General features: G+C 44.6%; 1 protein-coding gene and 1 long non-coding RNA gene across 4 annotated transcripts in view; one reads left to right on the top strand and one right to left on the bottom strand.

Moving 5' to 3' along the window:
* LOC130406305 (cytoplasmic dynein 2 heavy chain 1) overlaps positions 1 to 14,725 on the bottom strand; it is a 136,089-nt gene extending 121,364 nt beyond the window's left edge. For 2 of the 3 annotated variants that reach the window (XM_056611801.1, XM_056611803.1), the window contains exons 1-23: positions 14,571 to 14,725; positions 13,784 to 13,980; positions 12,851 to 13,024; positions 12,387 to 12,525; positions 12,035 to 12,153; positions 10,670 to 10,817; positions 9,244 to 9,389; positions 9,034 to 9,120; positions 8,560 to 8,694; positions 8,346 to 8,459; positions 8,130 to 8,241; positions 7,812 to 7,936; positions 7,536 to 7,711; positions 7,179 to 7,374; positions 6,967 to 7,062; positions 6,159 to 6,320; positions 4,805 to 4,903; positions 4,564 to 4,703; positions 2,685 to 2,913; positions 2,018 to 2,145; positions 1,554 to 1,669; positions 1,301 to 1,428; positions 1,008 to 1,157 (exon numbers count right to left, since the gene is read on the bottom strand). In XM_056611801.1, the coding sequence (XP_056467776.1) occupies positions 1,008 to 1,157; positions 1,301 to 1,428; positions 1,554 to 1,669; positions 2,018 to 2,145; positions 2,685 to 2,913; positions 4,564 to 4,703; positions 4,805 to 4,903; positions 6,159 to 6,320; positions 6,967 to 7,062; positions 7,179 to 7,374; positions 7,536 to 7,711; positions 7,812 to 7,936; positions 8,130 to 8,241; positions 8,346 to 8,459; positions 8,560 to 8,694; positions 9,034 to 9,120; positions 9,244 to 9,389; positions 10,670 to 10,817; positions 12,035 to 12,153; positions 12,387 to 12,525; positions 12,851 to 13,024; positions 13,784 to 13,966 (3,102 nt within the window). In that variant the 5' untranslated portion in view covers positions 13,967 to 13,980; positions 14,571 to 14,725. Of the gene's footprint in view, positions 1 to 1,007; positions 1,158 to 1,300; positions 1,429 to 1,553; positions 1,670 to 2,017; positions 2,146 to 2,684; positions 2,914 to 4,563; positions 4,704 to 4,804; positions 4,904 to 6,158; positions 6,321 to 6,966; positions 7,063 to 7,178; positions 7,375 to 7,535; positions 7,712 to 7,811; positions 7,937 to 8,129; positions 8,242 to 8,345; positions 8,460 to 8,559; positions 8,695 to 9,033; positions 9,121 to 9,243; positions 9,390 to 10,669; positions 10,818 to 12,034; positions 12,154 to 12,386; positions 12,526 to 12,850; positions 13,025 to 13,783; positions 13,981 to 14,200 lie in introns of all 3 variants that reach the window. The other variant, XM_056611802.1, reaches the window with a different exon arrangement.
* Positions 14,726 to 14,804: 79 nt separating this feature from the next.
* On the top strand, positions 14,805 to 24,537 carry LOC130406647 (uncharacterized). Its single transcript, XR_008904489.1, has 5 exons — positions 14,805 to 15,204; positions 16,247 to 16,305; positions 20,012 to 20,339; positions 22,832 to 22,863; positions 23,171 to 24,537. It is a non-coding gene; the product is annotated as an uncharacterized LOC130406647 (long non-coding RNA).
* Positions 24,538 to 25,246: the final 709 nt, after the last annotated feature.

Genomic DNA, 25,246 nt, shown 5'->3' with positions numbered 1-25,246 from the left:
AGGACTAGGTGGAGAGATAATATCTCAACGCTGGCCTGGGAACGCCTCGGGATCCCCCCGTCAGAGCTGGTCAATGTGGCCCGGGAAAGGGAAGTCTGGGGCCCCCTGCTTGAGCTGCTCCCCCCGCGACCCGACCCCGGATAAGCGGACGAAGATGAGATGATGATGAGAGTGTTTAGTTTGCGTGTGTTTAAACAGAGCACACACGCGCGCCCGCATTAATTCATTCTTTTTAACACTCACTCGCGGTAAAACAATGTTTTTCACGATCAAATAGGCCTACTCATCAATCCTAAAAGTTATGGGCATGTAGGCCTACACGATGTCTGTGTCAAGAAAATATGTGTTTGCTGTACGGTGTTTGCAGATGCATTGATTTAAAAGTACAACTTATTACCGCTGCATCAGCTGTTCTTTCCCAAATAATTTACCAAGAATGTGCGGCTAGGTAGATGAGAGAAGCAAAGTGTAGTATGCGCGAGGTGCACAAGCAATCCGTATGCATCACATGCGCATGTATGCATGCGCTCTTAAAATAGCATCTGAACAACGCGCCACTGACTTTAAACCAGGTATTTCCTGGTCAGTAGCGCAATGGTATTCAGAGACGGCAAAATACCGTTTGCGCCAGAACACGCCTCCTCCTTCCGCCGAACCGCCCCTTGGGGCGCATGATCAATCCCTAATTTACCGGCGAGTGGCGCTGGTGGGAAAAGAACGCTCTGCGCCAGTTGTAAACTAGCAACGACAAATGCGCCAGTGACTAAGTCACTTGCGCCGGATGCAAGATAGGGCCAAGAGAGAGAGAGATCCTACATACACACAGAATATGTGTTACTTTGCAATACGCAGTTCGATAAAAAACAATTAGAACAATTTAAATATCACTATTTTGTATCCTATTTAGCTTTAGTGTTTACTGTTTAGGGATGTTTTCCATGCCACTTCAAAAGCACTTTCAACCTTGGGAAAGAGACACAGGGCCGGCAAGAGAGCAGCCATATTACCTGTTCCTTGATCATGAGCTTGTGGCTCTCCATGACCAGCTCCAGCTTGTCCCACCTGGCCCTCAGTGAGGACAGGGAGTCCAGGCCGGCTCCGGCTACCGCACGCAGCAGCCGGTTCTTCTCCTCTGCACACTGAAACTGAGGCAGGATCTGAACACGCACGCACACACACACACACACACACACACACACACACACACACACACACACACGCACGCACACAGTAGGTCAACTTAATAATTGGTTGGACTTTCTAAAAAAAAAATATATTCAAAAAGGGTCTTGCACTAAACCTCTGGTTCGCGGGCTTTAATCTGGCAGTGTCTGGCATTGGCCTCGCTGATCTCCTCAATGCTCTCGGGACGAGTGGACAAGGCTTCCATGGCGTCGGACACAAAGGCCTCTATGGTCTGTGTGTGGCCTGGACGTGACCAGAGTAGGGGGTAGGGACAGCGACCGGACATCAAGACCGACCACCAGATGACAATGTGAGCAAATAATATATCTATAAATATATATGTATATAAAGATATGGTGAATTGCTACCTTGTATGGACTTCCTGAGACAGACAAGGAGAGCATCAAATAGCCTTTGAATCAGGTCATCGATGACGGCTCTGACTGGCTCACAATTCACTGTGATACAGTCTACCTTCTCCTGGCTGAAAGAGGGGAGCGAGAGAGGAAGAGACAGAGACAGAGCCAGAGAAAGACCGAGACAAAATCAGAGTCAGAGACGGAGAAAATAAGACAGTGTGTTGAAAATAATCAAGACTAAAACCAAACTCCAGAATGCTGCTGGATTTATAATGTCTTATTTGTGTGTCGTGTTGCTTAACATCTGGTCAACTGCACAGCAGTTTGCCTGCATGGCTGTAGCCAGCTATAAGCTCAGTAATTATATGCCGCTGTGAAACGATATATAACCTGATGCTCCCTTGCAGAAGTGTGCTCAGTGCTAAGTAACTAGTGTGATGGTTTAAGAGGCCTGGGTTTAAAAGGGTTTCTACCTGGGCAGGCGTTCAGACTCCTTGCCCCGGGCTTTCAGGGACTTGAAGTTTCTCTCCCATTCTTGCACAGAGTGCAAATGCTTCTCCACAAACGTCTCGATGTCTACCAGGCCCAAAACCACCCACTCCTGTAACTCACACAAACACACACATTGCACGTTTACTGCAATGCTTACTGCATTTCTCAGGATACTGTCCATTTCCTGTTTTAAGTAAAAACATAATGTCACACATATACACAACAGTGTTCTATAGAACCTGAATCAGGAAACTATGATGGTAGTGAGAATACCAACAGACAATTGGTCTTTAGTGACGTACAGTGTTTTGAGGGGACTTGCAAAACCAGATTCTACTTCTGTTTTCTCTAAATTACAGTTCATGATCTTATAAGACATTAGCCTGGCTCCGCCCACCTACGTACTACTGCTCAATTTTCATTTCCCTTCAGTACTACGTCTGAGTTTGCAGTATATTAGCGGGATTTTTCCGGCTATACTGGATGAAATTGCTCTTTATTTATTTATTATTTCCCTGTAAAGCACTATGGGTAAAATGTGTGTTGTTTTAAGAGGGCTTTGACACACTGTTCACACTACCAACAAGACAATACGAGCACTTTGAACGTAACCATGTTTGTCATTAGTACCACTTCTTGCTCCTTCACCTTGAACTTGTCCTGAACGGCCAGCAAGCGGCTGAAAAGGTCTTCTGCTTTCCTGTAGATGGTAAGGAACCCGGGAGCGTTTCTGTCAATCATGACTCCGAAGATGAGCTCCTCACCCTGCTCACTAACCCCCTTGAATTGGTTAGGAATAGAAATGAACCGCTTCATTTCCCTGAAGTATCGAGCCCGCACTTCTTCAAAGGGAGGACGAAACTGCAAATGGCCTTGTCTACACACACACACACACATATATATATATATATATATATATATATATGAATGAATGAGAGAGAGACAGAGAGACAGACAGACAGACGGACGGACAGACATACAAACAGACAGAGAGATTAGAGATAGACCGATATGGTTTTTTCAGGGCCGATAGCGATTATTAGTAGTCAAGGGGGCCGATAACCGATATTTGGAGCCAATGTTAATTTACAGAAAAAGGGAAAATATTGTTTTTTAACAATAACTCCAACACTTAACTTCACTTAAATGGCTTTAAGCATATGTTTAATAAACACAACAGCTTATCAGATTTGCAACATAACACAATTTAAACAAATAAATGGCTCCCTAAAATGTTCCCGAACTGAAATGTTAATCTTTTACTTATCTTTCTTCACACAAGTTCAAACAAAAAGAGCAGGGTGTTCTAATGAAGTTAACTGAAAATTTAAATAAATAAATAAATAGTTCCCTAGTTAAACAGCCATCATTGCCCAATTGCACAAGTTTTCTCTCAGACAGACGGTGCTTTGCAGCTGTCATTTTCTGCAGCTTCTCATGTGGCTTACACCCACACACACCCACACCCACACACACTATTCTCTAGCCATCCCCTCATCGTGCTTCCCTGCAAAAAAAATGATTTACTCTCAAAATTTTACTCTCTCTCTCTCTCTCACACACACACACACACAAACACACTTCTTACTTTTATCACTGACTATTTCCCTATCATTATTATCAGCAACCTTGTTTCAAGTGATTAAACCGTTAAAACACACTAAATAGCCTACAGCATCTTCACTTTAATAATCAGTGTTTATCATAGGAACAGACAGCTGCTGCCAACGTATTGGGCCTCACATTAACGTTAGTAGTCGTGAGTTGTAGAGTTTCGCTACAGTCTGCTGAGCGTCTAGAGCCAGAGAAGGAGAAAGCGGACCACTGGGCTAACGTTACGCTAAAAGCTAATCAGCCTTCACCTTAAAGCCAAGGGCTCGAGGGGCTCCGTGGTTACGCAGTTGGATAGTGCATTACGCAGTTGAAGAAGTATAACCACCGCTTAACGTGCTTCCCTGCAATAAAACTGGACTGAATTGAGTTTATTAGGTTTTTACTCTCTCACTCACACAGACTTCTACTATCACAGACTATTTCCATATCGATATTATCAGCAACCTTGTTGCAACCCCGAATATCGGCGCCGATAATCGGCCCGGCCGATAATCAGTCGATCCCTAATGCAGATTAACCAACAAAGCAAATCTGAAAAGGGCCTCAGATTGCATATTTTAAGCTCTGAGGAAGCCCAACTAATCTTTCTCACACTTTTTTATGCATTATATGCTGCATCATAAATGTGGTTACAGCGTGTTCCATCATTGCTAATAGTGGTTATGCCTTGCATAAAGCATACCAATGTATTGTTTTGCAGTTATCTTCCTCCAGCTTGGTGCACGCCGAAAGTAAACCAAACCATATATCGGATGTCATAGAGGATGTCCTGTATTTCAAACCCCTTTCAAAAAACCCTTCATGACACATCCATACAAAGGACGTCAGAAACCCCCTGTGAACCCATCATTCAGATATCAAGCCTGTCAGTGGTCTGGAGAGTGGGGTGACAGATTAAAACAAGTGTACTGACTTGAAGGTGAGGTCGATGTGTATCTCGGGCAGGTTCTTGTTCAGAGCCTCCAGGCCCGTCTGGTACTGGTGTTCTAGGGCCTTGTACAGCTGGTGGTTCCAGTGTTGGCGCCACGCCCGCATGTCACCTGACCGGAATCCCTAACAAAGACGATACACAAGTGTCCTCGCATGAGGCTCCGTTGCCTCCGGCTCTCTTGGCCTTAGGCCCTGTCGTTTGATGATGGCAGTCTCTCTGGTACCTGCGTCTCAAGAGTGGCAAAGCCTGTCCGCAGCTCCTGGAGGCCGTCCTTCCAGCGCTGCTGGTGTCTCAGGAGGTCCACGTTCATCAGGAGCACCACCTGACGTGAGCATTGTGCACGTGGGGTCAAGCCTTTCAGCATTTCACCAGATACATACCACGTCCCAAACATGACTCGCAGCAAATCAATAGAAATCCTATCCTGGCTCAGTAGAGTTGCATGCATTTTGAATTAAAGGGGTAGTTCGGAATTTTGGACATAGGGCCTGATTCCCAAGTTAACCTTGGTGTTCTTTATCATTGGAGGCAGTTTAACACATTTCATTCAGTCCTTCTAGTTGCAGAGTTTGCTCGTGCTAGGCTAGCGCACGGCAACGGGCAATGCTAGCCTGCTAATAAAACAGTCTTACCCACTCCACAGTATACTCGAGGCAAATCAACTATAACGCAAGACGGTCGATGCAAATGTCTGTGTTGATAGAATAATGTTAGAAATAATACCAACCTTGCATTGCATTGCATTTTGAGGGACTTTCTGTGTCTCAGCAGCAGTGTTATATTCCTGGTAGTGGGCTACGGCAGCGGCGGACTGATACCTAGGTTAAATTCTGCTGCTGCTGAGAAAGCAGTCCCTCAAAATGCGATGATTCATGCGATGCAAGGTTAGTTTTATTTCTAACATTATGCTATCAACAGACATTTACATCTGTAGTCTGGCGTTATAATTGATTTACCTCGGGAGTACTGTGGAGTGGGTAAGATTGTTTTATTAGCAGGCTAGTATTGCCCGTTGCCGTGCGCTAGCCTAGCACGAGCGAACTCTGCAACTAGAAGGACAGAATGAAATGTGTTGAAAACTGTCTGCAATGATAAAGAACACCAAGGCTAACTTGGGAATCAGGCCCTATGTCCAAAATTCCCAATTATCCCTTTAATACAAGTTTGAAGTTTATTAGGAAGACTTGCATTAAGTTAAAGTCTACTTACTTTGTATAACAGGCACAACTGCTGCATTGCATAGCGCCCTAACATGATTTGGAGTACAATGATGCGCCCGTTTAACTTGAGCTCCATCACATGTGAATCTAATTTCACAAGTTGCTTGAGAGCAACTCCAAAACCTTGAGTCCTAATGTTGGCAGACAGAACCTTGGAAACCAAGATGTTTGGAGGATCTTAAATTCAGTGATAGAGCAGCTTTATTGTTATCTCCATCTTGGCATGTACCAGCCCTTTTTACCATGTGTTTACCATTCATTTCTCCATAGATTTTAGGCAAGATTAGAGCTTGTGTCTTTTTATGAACAATCATGGTGACAATATGCCGGTGATCGTCTATGAAGCAGGCCGATTACCTTCTCTGTGAACTCGGTGTGCCACTTGCGAAGCTTCCTGTTCTCGGTGGAGAGTCTCTCGGCAGCAGACTGCAGCTTGCCGATGTAGAGCTCCAGCTCTCTGGGGTTGTCCCAGGTGATCTGCAGCTTGCCGCCCGACTCCTTAGCGTGGGACCGAGGACTCTGACCATCAGAAAGTGAGGAAGGTTAGGTCTATGGAGAGGCACTATGGCAGGAAGTAAACAGCCATGGTGTTAGCTAGTAGGCTAGATTGTGGCTTTCGATGCATTTGTTATGTTGGTTCTTGGTTTTGTTTCGCCTGATCACTGTGAAAGTGCCCAGGGATTATTGGGGCTATATAAATCAAATTTACTTTAATTATTATTCTGAATGCATCTTTCATCAAGGTATGTTTCTGTTATGTCGGACAATCTATTCCTTACTGTCGTAACCTGACCTACGTATTGAATTGTATACAAAATGCAGGTCTGCCATCAAACACAGTGGTTCCCCCAGCACTGTATGGTTAGGGCGGCTGCCTTAGCAACACTAGGGCGCCACCTTGACTACCAATGTATTAAAATGTATATATACGGTATATACACACTTTTTTTTAATTATTATTATGCATTAACAAAGTACAAAACTCGTAGGGAAGGAAAACATACACAACACAGAAACACAGAAAGGGCATAGACTTCCTCAAAGTCTGTAATGAAGTCTGTGGTGTACTTATTTTTTGCATAACATGTTTAACTGGAAAATACATCCTAATCCAAATTGTTTTGGATCCAGATTTTGGTTAAGTAAAAGGCAAAGGTTTCTGTACCTTAATCACTTGTTCAAAGGCCAGAGCTAGACCAAGCATCATGGGTCTCTGAGAGGGAATCATCTGCTGGTCTATGATGTTGTAGAAATGGGCCACCTTAAATAAATCAAGAACACATTATCAAGAAGGGCGTCTCATTCGGGAGCCTCTCTGGAACCAGGGTGATGTGTACTGTTTCGGCACATGCCTTGTCGCGTGCATGCTTTGCGTACCTGTTTTAGGACGATGGCCTGTCCGTAGAACTTGTCTGCTGTGTTGGCAGCTTGCTGTATCTTGGCCGGGATGGCGAAGCCGAGGGCCGACAGCTGTCTGACCTCCCTCAGCAGCGTCACCAGCCGGTCAGAGTACTGGATCCGCAGCCGGCCGTCCACGTGGTCCAGGTCCATCACCCGGTTACTGGCCTGCAGACTGGAGGTGGGAGAGGTCAGAGGGTGGGAAGGGGGGGAGGAACCAGCCATGGTTCAATCACTTTCTTCCAACTGCTGCCAAAGTGCCCTTGAGCCAGGTCACACTATTGAACAGAGAGAACAGAGAGAAACAATTTAATGAAACAAAGAATGTGTGCCCACCTTATACCAGACCTTGGGTCGGCCAGTCCGGACAGTATTTCTCTCGACCAGTCTTCGAACTGCTCCTGCTCGTAGGCCCTCAGGACCTCGAGGAGGTCATCACAGAAGCGCATGAAGGAGCGGAAGGCTGACAGGTCTGGGAGCAGCGCCTCGGAGATACGAACGGAGTCCTCCACCTTGCGGGGAGACAAGAGGAACAGCAATCGAGGTCCGCGGACATCAGAAAGGTGAAAGGTGAGGCGGCGAGGCCGAAACACCAGTGAAGGTCACAGCTACCTTGTGAATGAGCTGTCGAACCCAGACAATTTTGTTGACCACCTCAGGGAGGTTCCTGCCAACAAGGGGCCCCGTTTTTTCCCCTGGAGCACCATGGCAGCGATCCTCAAAATCAGACTTTAGACCTTAAGAAAATGGACAGAAAAAAATACCGTGTCAAACCATGAGAGGCAAATGAGTGCATGTCTCTAACACTTTTTGAAAAGAGTTTGTAAAATGCAGGACAGTACAGTAGAAAGGCCCGAAAAATGACATATAGGCAAAGGAGACCCAGGGGGAAAGAGAAAGAGCAGATGCAGAGAGTGTAGTGTTGGAGACCTTTGCTATAGTCGAGCAGCCTGGCCAGCAGGGTCTCTCTCTCCGACTGCAGCTCCTTGCTGATGGTGGGACGCCTGATCAGCTCCTTGTGCTTCTTAAACACCTGCAGCAGCTGGTTCACACACAGAAACAGCACATGGACTGTATCACTGACCTCCGGCCACCTGCTGATTCTGCCTTGGGCCTCAAAAAGTCTAGACAGGAACTTTTGGCTACCTGTTGTGGGTTGTCTTGCACATCTCCTATGTAACGCTTCAATATAGCAGCCACTTCCTGTTCTGAAGAGCTGATGCATCGTTCAAACTGGTAGACTGCGGCTCTCCACAGAGGCTGCAAAATACAAAACAAACGCTCAGCACGGATGCAAAAAAATTGCCATTCACACATCCAGTACCGCCGACTACAAGGACACAGTCATAAAGTCCCCTACCTCAGTGTAGGGGTTGTAGTGTAGAGGGTTGAGTCCAGAGAAGGGTTCAGACACACGCTCAGGGCTCAGTGCCTGCTGTTTACCTCCAGGGAGCAGCCGCAGCAGTTTCTCGTACACGGTACGCAGAGTCACTACCTGGTGGCCAACAACCAGTGCAAACACACAATCACACACACAAATGCGTGTAACTGTTTTTTTTAATGCATCCTTCCTTCCAAATTGATACACTTTAAAGTGTCGATCACAAATATGATGCATGTGTAGCGCAAAGCAGACCTCAAAAGACTGTCAGAACTTCGAAACTTAATCTTTAACTATAAATCGGCCCTGGAAGGCCACAATATATTGTGTGCGACATTCTAGAACTGTTTACATGGTACATGTAAATTACAACATATACATTCATCAATTCAAGGAACGTGGTTGTGGTCAAGCAGTTGCATCAACATTGCTCGACTAAATCCATGACCTCACCTCATCCAATCTCTGCGCTAAGCACTTCAGAGTGTGTGGCTGATGCTTGTCTCCTATCCAAACATGCAAGGTATGACTCTTCCACACCTTATCAAGACAAATAAACAGAAGGAATATAATTTAAATGTTGGGTGTTCAAGGTCAAGGCATTACAGTTCCATTCCTATTCATAAGCGACATGGAAGTCTCACGTCTGATCGTAAACCACACCTGTCCTGTGAGATGTTCACAAGCCGTCACCCACTGTTCACAGATGATAACACCCATCCTCAGGTTCTCTTGCATGGACACGTATGGCTCCTCGAAGATTTTCACACCGCTCAACTTCCTCTGGACATATCTGCCGAGGGCCCCACCTGAGTGAGTGAGTGAGTGAGTGAGTGAGTGAGTGAGTGAGTGAGTGAGTGAGTGAGTGAGTGAGTGAGTGAGTGAGTGAGTGAGTGAGTGAGTGAGTGAGTGAGTGAGTGAGTGAGTGAGTGAGTGAGTGAGTGAGTGAGTGAGTGAGTGAGTGAGTGAGTGAGTGAGTGAGTGAGTGAGTGAGTGAGTGAGTGAGTGAGTGAGTGAGTGAGTGAGTGAGTGAGTGAGTGAGTGAGTGAGTGAGTGAGTGAGTGAGTGAGTGAGTGAGTGAGTGAGTGAGTGAGTGAGTGAGTGGAGTGAGTGAGTGAGTGAGTGAGTGAGTGAGTGAGTGAGTGAGTGAGTGAGTGAGTGAGTGAGTGAGTGAGTGAGTGAGTGAGTGAGTGAGTGAGTGAGTGAGTGAGTGAGTGAGTGAGTGAGTGAGTGAGTGAGTGAGTGAGTGAGTGAGTGAGTGAGTGAGTGAGTGAGTGAGTGAGTGAGTGAGTGAGTGAGTGAGTGAGTGAGTGAGTGAGTGAGTGAGTGAGTGAGTGAGTGAGTGAGTGAGTGAGTGAGTGAGTGAGTGAGTGAGTGAGTGAGTGAGTGAGTGAGTGAGTGAGTGAGTGAGTGAGTGAGTGAGTGAGTGAGTGAGTGAGTGAGTGAGTGAGTGAGTGAGTGAGTGAGTGAGTGAGTGAGTGAGTGAGTGAGTGAGTGAGTGAGTGAGTGAGTGAGTGAGTGAGTGAGTGAGTGAGTGAGTGAGTGAGTGAGTGAGTGAGTGAGTGAGTGAGTGAGTGAGTGAGTGAGTGAGTGAGTGAGTGAGTGAGTGAGTGAGTGAGTGAGTGAGTGAGTGAGTGAGTGAGTGAGTGAGTGAGTGAGTGAGTGAGTGAGTGAGTGAGTGAGTGAGTGAGTGAGTGAGTGAGTGAGTGAGTGAGTGAGTGAGTGAGTGAGTGAGTGAGTGAGTGAGTGAGTGAGTGAGTGAGTGAGTGAGTGAGTGAGTGAGTGAGTGAGTGAGTGAGTGAGTGAGTGAGTGAGTGAGTGAGTGAGTGAGTGAGTGAGTGAGTGAGTGAGTGAGTGAGTGAGTGAGTGAGTGAGTGAGTGAGTGAGTGAGTGAGTGAGTGAGTGAGTGAGTGAGTGAGTGAGTGAGTGAGTGAGTGAGTGAGAGAGAGACAGAGACAGAGACAGAGACAGAGACAGAGACAGAGACAGACAGACACAAACACACCCTCATGAAATAGTGTAGCCAGTAGGCTCCTGTGGACATAACAGTGTATCTGCATTCTTGTTCCTTGTGCATGGGACCTTATACCTATGTTGTCCATGAGGCGCAGCATGCGTGGCTCGGGGTAAAGGGTATCAAAATCAGTCTGTCTCCACACGTCATCCAGTGTGTGTTTGCTCTGCTCCACAAGATCCACAACGTCCGCCATGGACAGGCCATCTAGACCGAAGTACTCCTTGAACCAAATGAACACAAATAAACAAATGGGAAACATGGGTGTCACAGCAGCAGACATACAGGTCAGCAACAAGACAATAATCTGTTAAAATGAAATGTACAAACTGAATGTAGAACGTCGTTATCCACAGGTTCACGGTAGCGTTTTGAACACATGCTTCGCGTTGTGCCGGCGAAATGCACATTTCTTGGACCCCTGCATAACTGCTTGCAGTTCTAGTTATATTAATTGCTGCATCTAGTTTTCTGGGGCAGTCCGTTGTAGACTAGATTTCGGCCTAGGAGCCCATGTGTGACACCCTGACAGGACCGGCAGACAGGTGGGAGGCGCATCACAAGGTTAACATGTTACAAAATTATAAGATCTGAAATGTCCAGTTTGCAGATGTGGGAGGGTGGGCTCGTGTGCAGGTTTTGATGTTGGAGGGCGAGGGTCCAGGGTGAGTTATCTTTCCTTTCCATGCTCAGTTCTTCTTGCAGAGGGATAAGTACCCGGCTCCACTCAAGAGCATTATTTTAAATAGTCAAACCGCGTCTTTTGGGCCCACAGAAGGATCACTGCGTTATTCCCGGGAGCGCGTCAAAACGCAACATTGTCACCGTCTGTCTTTAAGTGTTATGAAAGGAAGGAAGAGGTTGACAACAAAACTCCTCTACTTCTTCTACTTTGTTGGTGTGCCAGCGACCGCTGCCATCATCTCCTCAGCTGACGGGACTTCATAGGTCAGGCGGTGCTAGCTTGCAACGATCCACTGCATGGTGTCAGCTTGAGCGTATATTCCTCCAGTTTCCACTCTGCTGCTCAGATCAGCTCTGCCGTAAATCCTTCAATCCTTCAATTGCGAGTTTTATCTGCAGTTTTATGGAGAGCTCCCCACTCTAAAATTCACGGGCCGGAAGATTTTGGTTTTCGTGGCGCACCACGTTATATATCAGAATTTGTGGTATGTAGTCATTGTATTGCAGTTTAAGTGTGTGTATACATATATATATTTGTCAAGCGATTAAAATATTTAATCGTGATTAATCGCATTAATACCATAGTTAACTCACGATTAATCGCAAATTATTTTCTATGCTAAATATCCCTTGATTTCTTTGTCCCATTATTATTTCTCATTTTAATGCTCTTGTCAACATGGAGAAGTGCATCGGCTTGCCTTGTGCAAATGTTTTTTCATTGATAACAGCTTAAAATGCTCCCAACCTACATACCTTTTCGATTGGTCGGAAAAGCTCAACAAAATGGCGGGCCCTTTCTCTTACACCGTGCTTCTCCGCAGACTCTGAGAGATCTGCCCAGTATTGGAACTCATCCCCGGGGGACAGTATACCTGCAGAAAATAAGTGATTAAGCCTATAAAACATCATGTGACACCGTCAGTGGCCTTGGACCCTAACTGTCCCACTTAAGACTTTGAGGGGAGTCGGTTCCCTGTAACTTGCTCTGCAGAAAGGTGTTGCCGCAACATGCTGCAACAACATGTGTGTCAGTAAATCTCTCAGTACAAACCTAACTCGCTCATCGTGCGTGCACATGCATTGGCCTTTCTATCCGTTGACGTACCCAACACATCCCCCTCTGTGAGGCCCGTCTTCCCCTGTGATCGCGGCCCCGACTGACGGATCACCGAGCCCAGGCCTTGCTCCAGGTCGCTGAGCAGCCCTGCCAGTTTAGGGTCCAACTCTGAACTCCAGCGCTCATCCTGCACAATAAAAGGAGGCACAAGATTGTAATTGGCGTGGCATGTTGGTGAGCCGAATGCCCAAAACACCCAATATGGATAACATTAAAACGTAAATTAGAAAAGTTAATGATAGGAAGGGTTTAGCTTTTTCTCACTTGTAATCATCAGAGAGAAATATAGGACCAATAGAGTAGAAGAAAGTATCACATTTTTTAAAGTTCAATGACATGGTAAAAAACATGGTAAATGTATGACAGCATCTGCAGGCAGAAGCCAACACTTAGAAAATCATATTGTCAGTTGGCATTCTTATTGGTTTTCCTCCTTTTCCTTGCAAACCCACCTGGAGCAGCACGGGGGCAAACACCTGTCTCACAGCCTGGTAGAGGCTTCTGACTGGGGACTCCAGCATAGAGGACACAAGGATGCTCTGGTGGAGGTTCTCCTCCGTGATCACGGTGGGTTTAAGTTTGAAGAACACCAGCACCTTGCCACCATTGTCCCCAGATGTTTCAATCTAACATGTCAGTGAATAAATAAACAAGATTAAGTTACTCACATTGTAATGCAAGAGAATACACATGACATGGAAGTAAATGGGCTGTAGAATAAAAACATTTTCATTAGACTTAAACTGTGAAAACTTGATCTGATCGGACCAATTAAGTCACATGGATAAGTGTGAATATTTTGCCTCTGTAACCTCTCAGTCCATTTTAGTGTGTAGACCCAAATGCCTCTGGACGCAATTGATTGAACCTACATCCAATCAGAGCAGCGAAATGTATGACACCTCAGTTGCAGCCACCATGCATGATGCTCCAATAGGGCACTACTCTTTAAAGTGATCCTAATAAACCCATTCCATATTAGATAAAGGGTTAAATAGGGTTAATTAGGGGTAAATCTCTTTTGGAAATGTGTCTGAACTTGCAGATCAGATGAGGTAAGAGTAGATAGTTACTACGAGAAAACTGCACAACACAGTATCCAAAGGGCTACAAGGCTAGTATGGAGGTAAACGTTTTTACTATCTGTTCGGTATTGACATTGCATTCTGTTTTCTTGCTATGAATATGAACATTTCTCAAAGCGTTGGTTCTTTTTTAGAACATTTTTAACAAATTATGCTTTTAAAAGGGATGGTGGCAAAATCGTCCATTTTAAAAAGTGGTGGGGACATGTCCACAGTAAAAATGTAATTAATGGTTCAATATAATCCTGTGACTACGGCACGAGGGCTAGTGCCTTACCACATCAAGTTTACCACATCTACCTGATTTGAGGGATGCAAGTCGTGTTGTTGTTGGCTGAAACATAGGACAAACTCGTTGCCATCATCAAGAAAATTGTTGAGCTCAGCACTGTCAGCCAGTTGGGGGGAAGCCGTCAAGCCAAAGAAGTTCCCCGTTGTTGTAAGAATAAACTGTTTGCGAGGATCAGCTGAGCTTGGAGGCATCTTTCTATTTGGCACTGCGTGGACATGAAAACAACGATACATAACAGACACATGTCAGCAGACTCAGGGTGACTTACTAATGAAAACGTGCAGTGTAACAATGACCACCAACCCCCATGAACATTCTTATGTTACGGTACTTTGTGGAATTTCAATATTGCATGCTCTTTGCATTGAACAGAATGGGGAAGTACGAGGAATGTGAAGCCCCCACAATGTAACACCTCAACATACATGTAGATAATGGCTATATTCAAGTCGTGTATTAAGCGGCATCAATCATCCCTCCACCGGGGCCACGCAGCGCCATCTGTTCCCAAAGCAATACAGGCTAGGGTCGCAGGGAGATAACATATTAGCATTTAACTATAGCAAACATCCCCTAGGCTAACGGACGAAACATAAACAAAGCATTACTTCAGTTTGCTCAGTTAAACAATAATGACTTGGAATGGGTTCACGCAAGGACAGAAAAACAGCGACTCGCCGTCTCAATGTGGCTGGCGATCTACAAGTGTCAAAATGTCGTAGCAGACGCTAGCAGAACAGACCACAAACAGACACTGTGCTGTAGGCGAGCCTCCTCGCGACACCGAGGACCTACCTTCTAAAGGTTTATTGAACTAATTGCCTGTTTCATCTATGGATACGAGGCATGTATGCTAATCCATGATTACCAACTGCAGCTATGGTTGTTGTTGCTACGTTTGCATAGTTACCAAGTAGCAACTAAAGAATCTACGTAACAGAGTGGCGAAGGCACGCCTCTTCCGGTGTTGTGCCGATTCTGAACAGAATCGCCCCCTCCCCTCGACCTTCTGGGAAGAAGATGGGATAGGCTGATCAGCTGCACTTGTACAAGGTAGCTGGTTCACGGGACAGCGGGGCGGGGTATTCAAATACCCAAGACCTGATGACTGTCCGAGAGGGTAGTCGGTGTGTTGTTGGGTTGCTTTATGCATAAACCAGTTTGTTCTTTTGGGAATTGATAGTACGCGTGGATTTAGAGGAACTAGAGTTCACCGCGTTATTATGTTATTGTGTCTAAACTTGGATCCACGAACAGCCGGCCCGTTTACACCCGGAGGGGACCCGGGAGTACCCGTCAAACATCGCAATTGATCCACCGGTGGGTCGGACACTGTTCATGTTTATAGGTATTAGAGCACACTACTGCCTGAACGAAGAAGAGAGAACCGCAGGAGCTGGCCCAGGTACTGGGGGGACTGAACGCTTTGGTGAGTATACATATATAGCGCCATCCATCATACAATCAAGCGCGTATATTTGCGTGGGACGTGTCCCCACCAATGTGAAATGACGACTGAAATGTCCCCACCAATATTCAGATTGAAAAAAAGCGCCTCATGCGGTACGCAGGGGGTTAAATCCCCACTTCGGTACCCCTCTCCTACATAGCCTACATCTTCCTTTCGTTCCTCTGCGTCTTTCTCGTAGGCCTATATCGCACCATCCCTCCCCGTCTTCGCCTGCATCACCTTCTCACCCATGATGGTCAGCAGCTCGCGGTTTTCCCTGTCTTATCTGGTTCTCACTTGCTTGCTACATCCTATTTAAACCAGATAACCCAACACGCACGCGCGCACGCAAGCACGCAAGCACAATCAGGTCAGGTTGTGCGTGAATTGGAAGAAAATAGTGAAATGGCAATTATAAAAACAACAATAGCAGGTTATACAATAGTGTTGCGTAGACTTCAATATAATTAACCCATGCCATTAGCCAGCTAGAACTAGGCCTACTCATGTTGTTCTAGCTGGAGATTTCTTCTTTTTTTTCTAGAAATCGTAGCCCTACACCATGCTTTATGATTAACATGCTCAGGTGTATAAAGCATAAGCATTACAAGACTAGACGCCGCAGAGGTTTACAGTCGAGGATTATTCAGCTACACTACGGAAACACTTTCTTGCTGATACCGTCATTTGCACGCAATGAGATTTCACTTTGAGTGAAATTGTGCCCCTCAAAGAAAAAGTTAATAAAATGGCAATTAATGAATAGAGTTCTTTCGTTCATTCGTTCTTTTTGCATAAAGCTTAAGCTTGACTTTTATTATGATACAAATATATGAATGTATAAAACACTGATATTGTGTGGGCTGCCCATAGAAGAATACTCCAGACTAGATGGAACCACACTGAAAGTGTGCAGAATGGTGACGTCAAAATGTATAGGCTATTGGAAACATGTCGCCAAATCATAGGCCTATAAGCAATTCGATCACATTTCGTTTAAATCGATATGTGTGTGTTTCAGGTTGAAGATGAATATACTAGGCCTATTATGGTTGGTGGGATATGCTGCCATTTTCAAAGGTAAGAAAATAAAAGTAACTGTATAGCTACCAACTAGAAAATGCATTTCTATCAAATGATATATTACGGTCAAAAGCTGTGTGAGCCTCCAGACGATATTATGAATCTCTCAAACGAATGCGTCGGGTTCTCCGACGTCTCTGGTTCTTCTACGTCCACATCAATCTGAAGTAGACTGAACCACGACATGGAGGAGAAAGGGATGGTTGACCGCGGTTGTCTCCCGCCCCGGAGACTCGCTGCCGAGGGTAGTCCCTCGACCCTCGCCCTCGGCAGCGGGAAGCGGCGCTCAAGTATGGGGTCAGAACAGTCTCATTAATAATGAATGCACAGAAAAGGATTCACAAATGTATTTTGTGATTTATATATAAATTACTCTCTTCTCACAAATACATTTCAATGCGCATAAATGGATATCGGTATGTATAAATGTAAATTAAATCCATTAACAAAAATAAGTTTGACAAACACATTTCTGATCCACACGCAAATGTGCCTTGTTTTAAATATATCTAATATAAATCCATAAATATATTAATTTAAAAAAAAAATAGCAATTTTAATCAAAAATATATTTGGATGTTGTTACATTTATATGCAAACTGTTAAACTTGAATTAACAAGACGCTTTTCATTTGTGAACTTGTTTTGCATTTGTTTGTGAACTGGACTGTATTTATATGTGGATTTTCGAGACTCTCCTGGTCGCTAGATTCACAAATGCATTTTTTTCAACAAGGAACTCTCTGTAGCCAATCAGATGCCTCCCTCGTTTTCAGCCAATCACATGACTGCAGTGACTGGGTTTTTACGTCGGTGCACCGATAATCCCATAACCCAGTTGAAAGATGGAAAAAGTGTGTAGCTAAATGTGACGCAGCTTTTACTTCGTCACCACTTAGAGATTGTTATGCACGATCATTCAAAAAACCCATGTTCTTTCCCATAGAGTAGACATTTGACAGAGGGAACGGAGGCTGGACTTAGGTCGGAACTGTCATGTGATTGGCTGAAAACGAGGGAGGCATCTGATTGGCTACAGAGAGTTCCTTGTTGAAAAAAATGCATTTGTGAATCTAGCGACGTCAGAGGGGTGTATACATTTAAATAAGCCATTTTTTTAAGCCAATCGTGAAAAGGCCGTCAGTCGGCAGACTGGATCTGGCCCTCAAATTGTCTTGACCCCGGTGGAGGAGCTGTTAATAAACATAAATCCAGGGCGCCCTGGCATGGAGGGGGTACCTGGAGGTACCTACCTCCTGAGAGAAGAGGGTGCACTCACACTAGGCCATATGGCCGTGGCCGTTGGCCGTTTTCACACCCAACCATGCTCAAATGGTCCCATTGTTCTCTGGCCTGCACTCACACTAGGCCGTTGGCCGTCGCAACTGTGGCCTGGCCACGGTAGGCTCTTGTACATACGTCATCACGTCGTAAGTAACACGTCATCACCAAGCGTCCGCGGCATGGACCATAATAAAGTCTGCCGCCAGTCAGAGTTTTAACAACAATGGACAACAACACAGAGAACACAGTTCGCACTTTGCTGAGTCCGTTGCTTATTTGGATACATGTTTACCGTTTAATGGGAAAGAAGGCTCGTCGCCTTTATTATGTTCGGGGTCGTCGCATGGACTATACGTCATCCAGCTCAGGTTGCGTAGCCGTGCGTGTGCGCGTGTCGGCTCATTAGCATCTGTACCGTAGCGGCCCGTACCGTAGCAGCACACCTCTTCCAAGTGGCCTGGCCAGACTGGCCACATTCACACTGGCAGATTTGAGCACGGTTAGGTGTGAAAACGGCCCGGCCACGGCCAGATGGCCTAGTGTGAGTGCACTAGCCGTGCACTAGCCACTAGCCACTAACCTGGGCCACACCCCACTGGTTGAATGTAGGTTTTTGTGTTTTCTTGTATTTTAGATTTGTTTTGCCTTCGAAGTAACACATGCAAACCATGTGCTTGCCACAGCGCAGACTATTTCAAATGTGTCTTTTTTTGGTAACTGGGTGGAAAACCTAAAAGAGACAATTCATCAACTTCACAGATCAAGATGGATTAGTGCGTGTAACGATCAAACCTTCTTCAGTGGATGCAAGTCCGTTAGGACTATTTTATACTTTGTGTTGTAAGTGCCTCTCGGCATAGTGCTCAGACAATATTGCTCTTTGCATGATAGGAGGCCGATGCAAATCTTGGATGGGTCATCTGAAAGGACTGAGATGTGCTCAGCATCTCCAACATTATAGCATTATTGCAAAAAACGGAGGGCTACGCAAATAGTCTGGAGTGAACTGAGGCCAGGTCCTCGATTGGTAGTCTTGGCTATGTAAGGCTATTTAAATATATTAAAGATTTGCGCGAGAATCTATAGGCCTATCTCAGCACTTCAGCAAAAAGTCATTTGATATGCCAAGATGTCGAGCCGTGGTCTTATCAATTGCTCCCGGTGGATTGCACGTATAATTTGCGCTCCGATATCAACAGTTCTCTCATCAAAAGGGCATGCCATTGTGAACACATGCAATCTGTGGTGAACGCGGGTTTAAATACCCAAAACCGGGTTATGTTTCAAACTTAACATGCGCAAAACCTGCTCCGACAAGGTTTTATTCAGAGCATATGTTTCTATAGCAACTACCATACCGTGATCCTTTTGGAACGGAAAACCTAGGGTTACAGCAAACCCTGGGTTAATTTACCCGGTTATGTGATAAAACCGGCTTTGTGGAACACCCCACAGGAGAGTCTCAGAAATCCACACATAAATACAGACCAGTTCACACATAAATGCAAATAAGTTCACAAATCAAAAACGTCTTGTAAATACAAGTTTAACAGTTTGTATATAAATGTAACAACATCCAAATACATTGTGCTGAAAATTGCAAATATTTTTTTAAGTAATATATTTGTGGATTTATATTACATTTATTTCAAACAAGGTAGGCCTACATTTGTGTGTGGATCAGAAATGTTTTTGTGAAACTTATTTTTGTTAATGGATTTATTTTACATTTATACATACCGATATCCATTTATGTGTGCATTGAAATGTATTTGTGAGATGAGAGTAATTTACATATAAATCACAAAATACATTTGTGAATCCTTCTCGGAGCGACCCCATACTCAAGCGGGAGACATTCGCTGGCAACAATCCCTTTCTCCTCCATGGCGTGTAAATGTAAACATGCACCCCATTTAAAAAAAAATCGAAATGGTTTGAAACAAATAAAGTGAAGAGTTAAACAAATAGCTAATGTGATCAAGTTTGAATACATTTGAGATAAAATAGTGTGTGTGTGTGTGTGTGTGTGTGTGTGTGTGTGTGTGTGTGTGTGTGTGTGTGTGTGTGTGTGTGTGTGTGTGTGTGTGTGTGTGTGTGTGTGTGTGTGTGTGTGCGTGCGTGCGTGCGTGCGTGCGTGCGTGCGTGCGTGCGTGCGTGCGTGCGTGCGTGCGTGCGTGCGTGCGTGCGTGCGTGTGTGTGTGTGTGTGTGTGTGCAAAATAAACATATGGGCTACATTAACAAATACTTTGGCATTGCATGATAAAATTGTTTTGTGAGTGTTTGTCTAGTGTGTGAGACATGAGGCTAGATACAGTTAAGATTCTTCTGCCTAAAAACTCAAAATGATAACATATCAGTTTCTTTTGGTTATAAACCTATTGTTTCCCTGATGAAGTCCCAACCTTTGTCTTACAGGTTTTGCTTACCCAACTGTATATGGAGAGGTTGGAGGGGAGGTGTTATTTCTATGCCCATGTGACAAGGAGCGGCCTGTCAACATTTTTTACTTTCAAGGTGGCCATGGCCCTGACAAGGTTTATATTAATGGATGGCATGCTAAGAATCCAACCAAACCCAACCCAGACCTGTTCACCAGTGTGAACAGGACAGAGAGGACCGTAACCATGTGGAATCTGACAGCTGGAAATGAAGGGTTCTATCAGTTTTTCATCGACTATTCCGATGAAGAAACTAAGGAATATATCATTTTCCTCAACGTCTCAGAAAAAACTACCACCACCAGGTAAGTTTTTGCATAACCGGTGTCAGTTGCATAATGTTATATCAGTCATGTTCTATAGTTGAGATGACTAGAGGAGTGCCCTCAGTGGGAGAAGAGTTCTCTTAAGACGTACAGCTCCCCCTAGCGGATGCCAAACTACAAACTACTACAACATCACAACAACTATTTTTTTGGTTCCATGTGTAGTGAAGCAGATAAGCTCATATATGGAAGACATTTTGCTTTTTATGACAATATACAAAAGTGCTTTAGGGGACTACCCTAATTCAACAAAGTGACCTGGGTGACATTTCCTTAAGAGTTTTCATGCCAACATTAAGGGTGTCTGCAAATACTGGTGGTCATTTCTAATTCATAGAACAGTAGGTGTTGCATTAATAACTATATACTTGTACCAACAAGGTCACAAGGAAGCCCTACTTACTACCTAGAGCTCTGTGGAGGAGTCGCTAAAACAGAAGCTGCCAAAAGATTACGTGAAAGCCACGTTTACCCTGTGGATCCGGGTAAAATGTACATGCCAGGGTGCCCGCCGCTGCTGCACAGATTTCCACGATGGGAACACCTCTCGGTGCAGCCCGAGAGGTAGCCATGGTTCTAGTGGGGTGACCCTGATACCTAGAGGTAGAGGAACTCTGCAATACCTGTAGGCTTGGACTATAGCTTCAAACATCCATTTTTAAAGCCTTGGCTTTGATACGCAAAGCCGTTAGTGTCTCCTTGTGTGTCCCAATGGTCATTCTCAAACCTTGATTATATGAACCTTATGATTTGCACCAACTGGCATAAATCAGGTGTAGAGCGCCTTCGTTGATGGTTCTCTAGCATTGAGAAAGGTCTACACTACTCCCAGGTAACCTACCTCTGGAGTTAATCTCCAGTCCCCAGGTGAAGGAGTTTGACATGACAGGTAGTCTGCTGCGCCGTTGAATATGCCTTGACGGTGCATTAAAGTCAACCTTGCCGGATGGGGAAAGGCCCATACCAGTAGACATTGCATGATCTGCAGACTGGATCTCATGCCTCCCTGATGATTTTCATGGTAGTCCGCCAACATGTTTATGGTCCTTTTCAGCACTTGCCTGCCCTCTAATGCAAGAGTGAATGATGAAAATGATAGAGCTTATTGGACCGCCCATAGCCCATTAAATGTATGTGCTCGGATCTCTGAGCTGGACTCCGACGTCCTCTGAGGCCACATGGTGCCCCGCCCGCAAGGAAGGCGTCCATCGTGACCTTCTCCCGACGCAAGAGGAACAAGTCCAAGCTTGGTCCCATTAACATGCCGGATGTCAAATAAATGGCATTGCCTCTATGAAGCAGAACCAAGAAGACCTAACCAGGTAGTGACTAAACAGAGAGTGCCGACGTCATCATATGAACAAACTTCAATATTTTTTACAAAAGAGAAATTAGAAAGATGAATAAAATAAATGCCCTAAGGGAAACACAGCAAGATATAGTAACAGGGCCATAAGCATTTTTATTAGAATAAAAATAAAAATGCAATTTAGGCAAAAGATAAACATGATTGTGAGGCACAGTGACTGAAAGAATGCAATGCTTAGGGCATGGCCTCTCAATGGTAAAGAGAGGTCAGATATTGATGACCTTGGGGCAGGGATGGGCAACTTTCATGATAAAGAGGGCCACATTTTTCATCATAACCATCGGAGGGCCACATGACTGCACACTTCAACTAAACGTGAGCTGAGAGAAGCTACACAATTTTGAATTTGGTAGATATGATTTCCTGTATTCTGGTGCATTTTGGGGATGGCCACTACCTAAAAAATCATCCAGAATCATAACCTATGTACGGTATGTTAATTGAACCAACAAACATTCATTTAATGTTTCCATGCTCAAACAGCCACATGAATGGTCAGTATTTTTATCAGTGCAAAGGGCTCACATACATCATCATTCAATGAAGTCAAAAAACTGAAAAACAGTGGCCCAACATTAAGTGCAACAACTCAATAACTCAAACCTAACAAGCAGTTGTAGTAGTTGTAGTGGCGACTTAAGTGGATATCTTTAATGACTGATATCGCTTCTAAGCAAACTAGACGCATGGGTTTGCCTTTGAATTCTATGAATTCTTCTCATCTTTCTTGACCAAGTTTTCTGTAACTCGATCAATTATTATTATTGTTTTTTTTTTTTTTTTATTATTATGTGCAGGCCTGACTGAGTGAGGATGCGGGCCGCACTGAGTGAGGATGCGGGCCGCATGCGGCCCGCGGGCCGCCAGTTGCCCATCCCTGCCTTGGGGTATATCGATTATAGTGAAATGTCATGCTTTAGTCATAAAATTCACAATTGGTTGGACTATGTTACCCTCTGTTGGGCCTGTGAAGCCTGTTTAATCTATAATTGTGTCAAAGCTGTCTTCTTTAATGAACATCAAGGGAAGGAAGAGGACTACAGAGTTACACGTGTTAACAATTCCTCACTGTTAATATCTTTAATACTGCTTTCTTCAACAGATCAGGCGAACAACAGCCCATCCACAGCTCTGGTAACAAGATTTCCTCCAGCAAGATCATCACATGTCAATGTTATTAAGGGAAACAAGCAAATATAAGTTCCAGTGGTAGACTTGGTTTCAAGAAGTTTATGGGGGTAAAAAATTGCAATCATGTTTTTCAGATCGTTATTAGATCTAGTAATTTGAGAAAAATAAAAACGATATGGCCCGTCATGCCCTGCAGATCGTCCCAAACCGATAATGATGTTAATGATATAACTAAACAAGTATTTGTTTAGATGACACTAACTAAACAATTTGTTCATTCTGATTTTCATTGTGTTTTTCTCTATTCCAGAAGCTGAACAAAGTCATCGCCATCGTTGGTACTTCCTTGCTGCTGGTTGCCTGTTTGTATTATTATTATTTGTTTGTATTGTTATTATCATACTACATGTTGTGGCAACCCATCGACAGCACAGCGCCCCTGGAGCAAGCCCCTCAGGTGCCTCAGGTGGAGCACCTGAGGAGCCGTAAAAAGGGGCACCTGAGGAGCACACTCATTCAAGGCTCTCCTCTTGTTTTTGTTTGCGGAGAGACCAGTCTCCGTGGGTGACGTGATTCCAGCGGGAGGAACAAGACTGTCGATTCCTCAAAAGACGTTTTTGTTCGGTTTAATAGTAATATACTTTATGCTTGAATAAAAGTGCCATTTTGGCTTAAAGTAAGCTCCGGTTCGTGTTCTGATTGGAAGGAGGCGGTTCACTCACCAATCAGGGTTGCCACAATGTAAGGAATAAAAAACTGAAATGATTTAAAATAGCAGAATAGATCATTGATGAATGCTAAAGATTAGTTAATTTTTTGGGATTTCTGGCTTCGCGTTGCCAAGTTTTCCTTGTAATGTTTTGCTGAAATTATTTAGCTTAGTATATTTCCCATGATTGACTGATGCACAGAAGCCGATAGACAACTAAATACATATTCATGTTGCCAAAAAATAAATAAAAAAAAGCCATCAGGTATTTTGTACGAACTACCCAGGTAGATCAACTCTGTTTTTATGTATATATATTCATTTTCGTTTTACTAATTCTTTCTTCACACTCTTTTTCGGCATGACATAAAATAAGCTTTCCAGATGCATATTTTCATTGATAATCAAGTATAGCTTGCCCGCGAATACCCGGAGCAATGTAACAGCCCAAATTGCTTGCATGTAAATGGCTAGGGGCAGTGTGAACTCTTCCAAATAATTTTTTTTTAACCACTCTGCAGTAGCATGACTAGTGTCCCTACACATAAAACGAAGCATCAACAACTTTGTTAGCGTAGGCCTACCGGGAGTTTATTAAAAAATACTGTTTTCCTGTGCCTTACCGGGTAGGTCCATGTTTCCAGGAAGTCCACACAAGTCGATTACCGGCTACCGTAAATAATATAGAGGGACCAACAAATTTCAAACAGCGTGTGTGTGTCAAGGGGGGAGATTGTACATTTTTTGGCGACTCTATTATATTCTAATTTTTCGCCGGAATTACACTTTAAGTAGTGATGGGTTGTTCGATCGCGAACAAATCGGTTCGAATGAACGAATCTTTAACAAGAACGAACCAAACTGATACTTCTCTCTCGTTCGTGGATGGTGCGTTTTATTATCCATCCATCTCGGAATTCTGAGGACGTTGCGAACCTGCCTGCTCAGTGGAACTGAGAGGAGATCGAGCAAGGATTCCGAGACAGAATTCAAAATGGCTGCGCCCGGTGTGACTTCTAATTGGTGCGCGCGCATTGGTGCATAGTTTGACAATTTCAAACTATGCACCAATCAGCGTGGGCACCGCCCACATTTCCCACGGTATCGTGTCTATATAACGCGGTGGATACCGTCGCTCATCCTCCCTTTTCTTTCAGCACTTGTGCTTATCAGCGGAAAATCGAGAATACATTAAGATGACTTTGACAAAACAGATCTCCCAAGCCGGTGGCAGCGGCTCGGGCGAGGCCATGGACAAACGGCCCTTTTCAGGGCCACCTGAGATAGCTCCTAGAGCTAGGTCCTTTTCAGGACCCCTATGCGCCTCCTGGTGAAGGGGGCCGTCACTGTCGTTCCCCCCGACGAGTCTCACCTAAGGTTTTATTCCCGCTACTTCCTGGTTTCAGGGGAAGAGAGACCTATTCTGGATCTTCGCGTGTTCAACAGATTCGTTGCCGGGAGGAAATTCAGAATGCTCACTGTCGGAGCGTTGCTCCGGTGTGTGAGAGAGGGCGATTGGTTCACATCCCTGGATCTCAAGGATGCGTACTTCCATGTCCCTGTTCGGCAGGCGCACAGGAAGTTTCTCCTCTTTGCCTTTATGGGGATGGCGTACGAGTACCAGTGTCTTCCGTTCGGCTACTCCCTGGCTCCGCGCACCTTCTCAAAATGTGTGGA

This window comes from Gadus chalcogrammus, chromosome 16 (genome assembly GCF_026213295.1).
Source record: "Gadus chalcogrammus isolate NIFS_2021 chromosome 16, NIFS_Gcha_1.0, whole genome shotgun sequence".
In the NCBI taxonomy this organism is placed as follows: Eukaryota; Metazoa; Chordata; class Actinopteri; order Gadiformes; family Gadidae; genus Gadus; species Gadus chalcogrammus.
The sequence above is the reverse complement of the archived record's forward strand: the minus strand, read 5'-3'. Positions and strand labels throughout refer to the sequence as shown.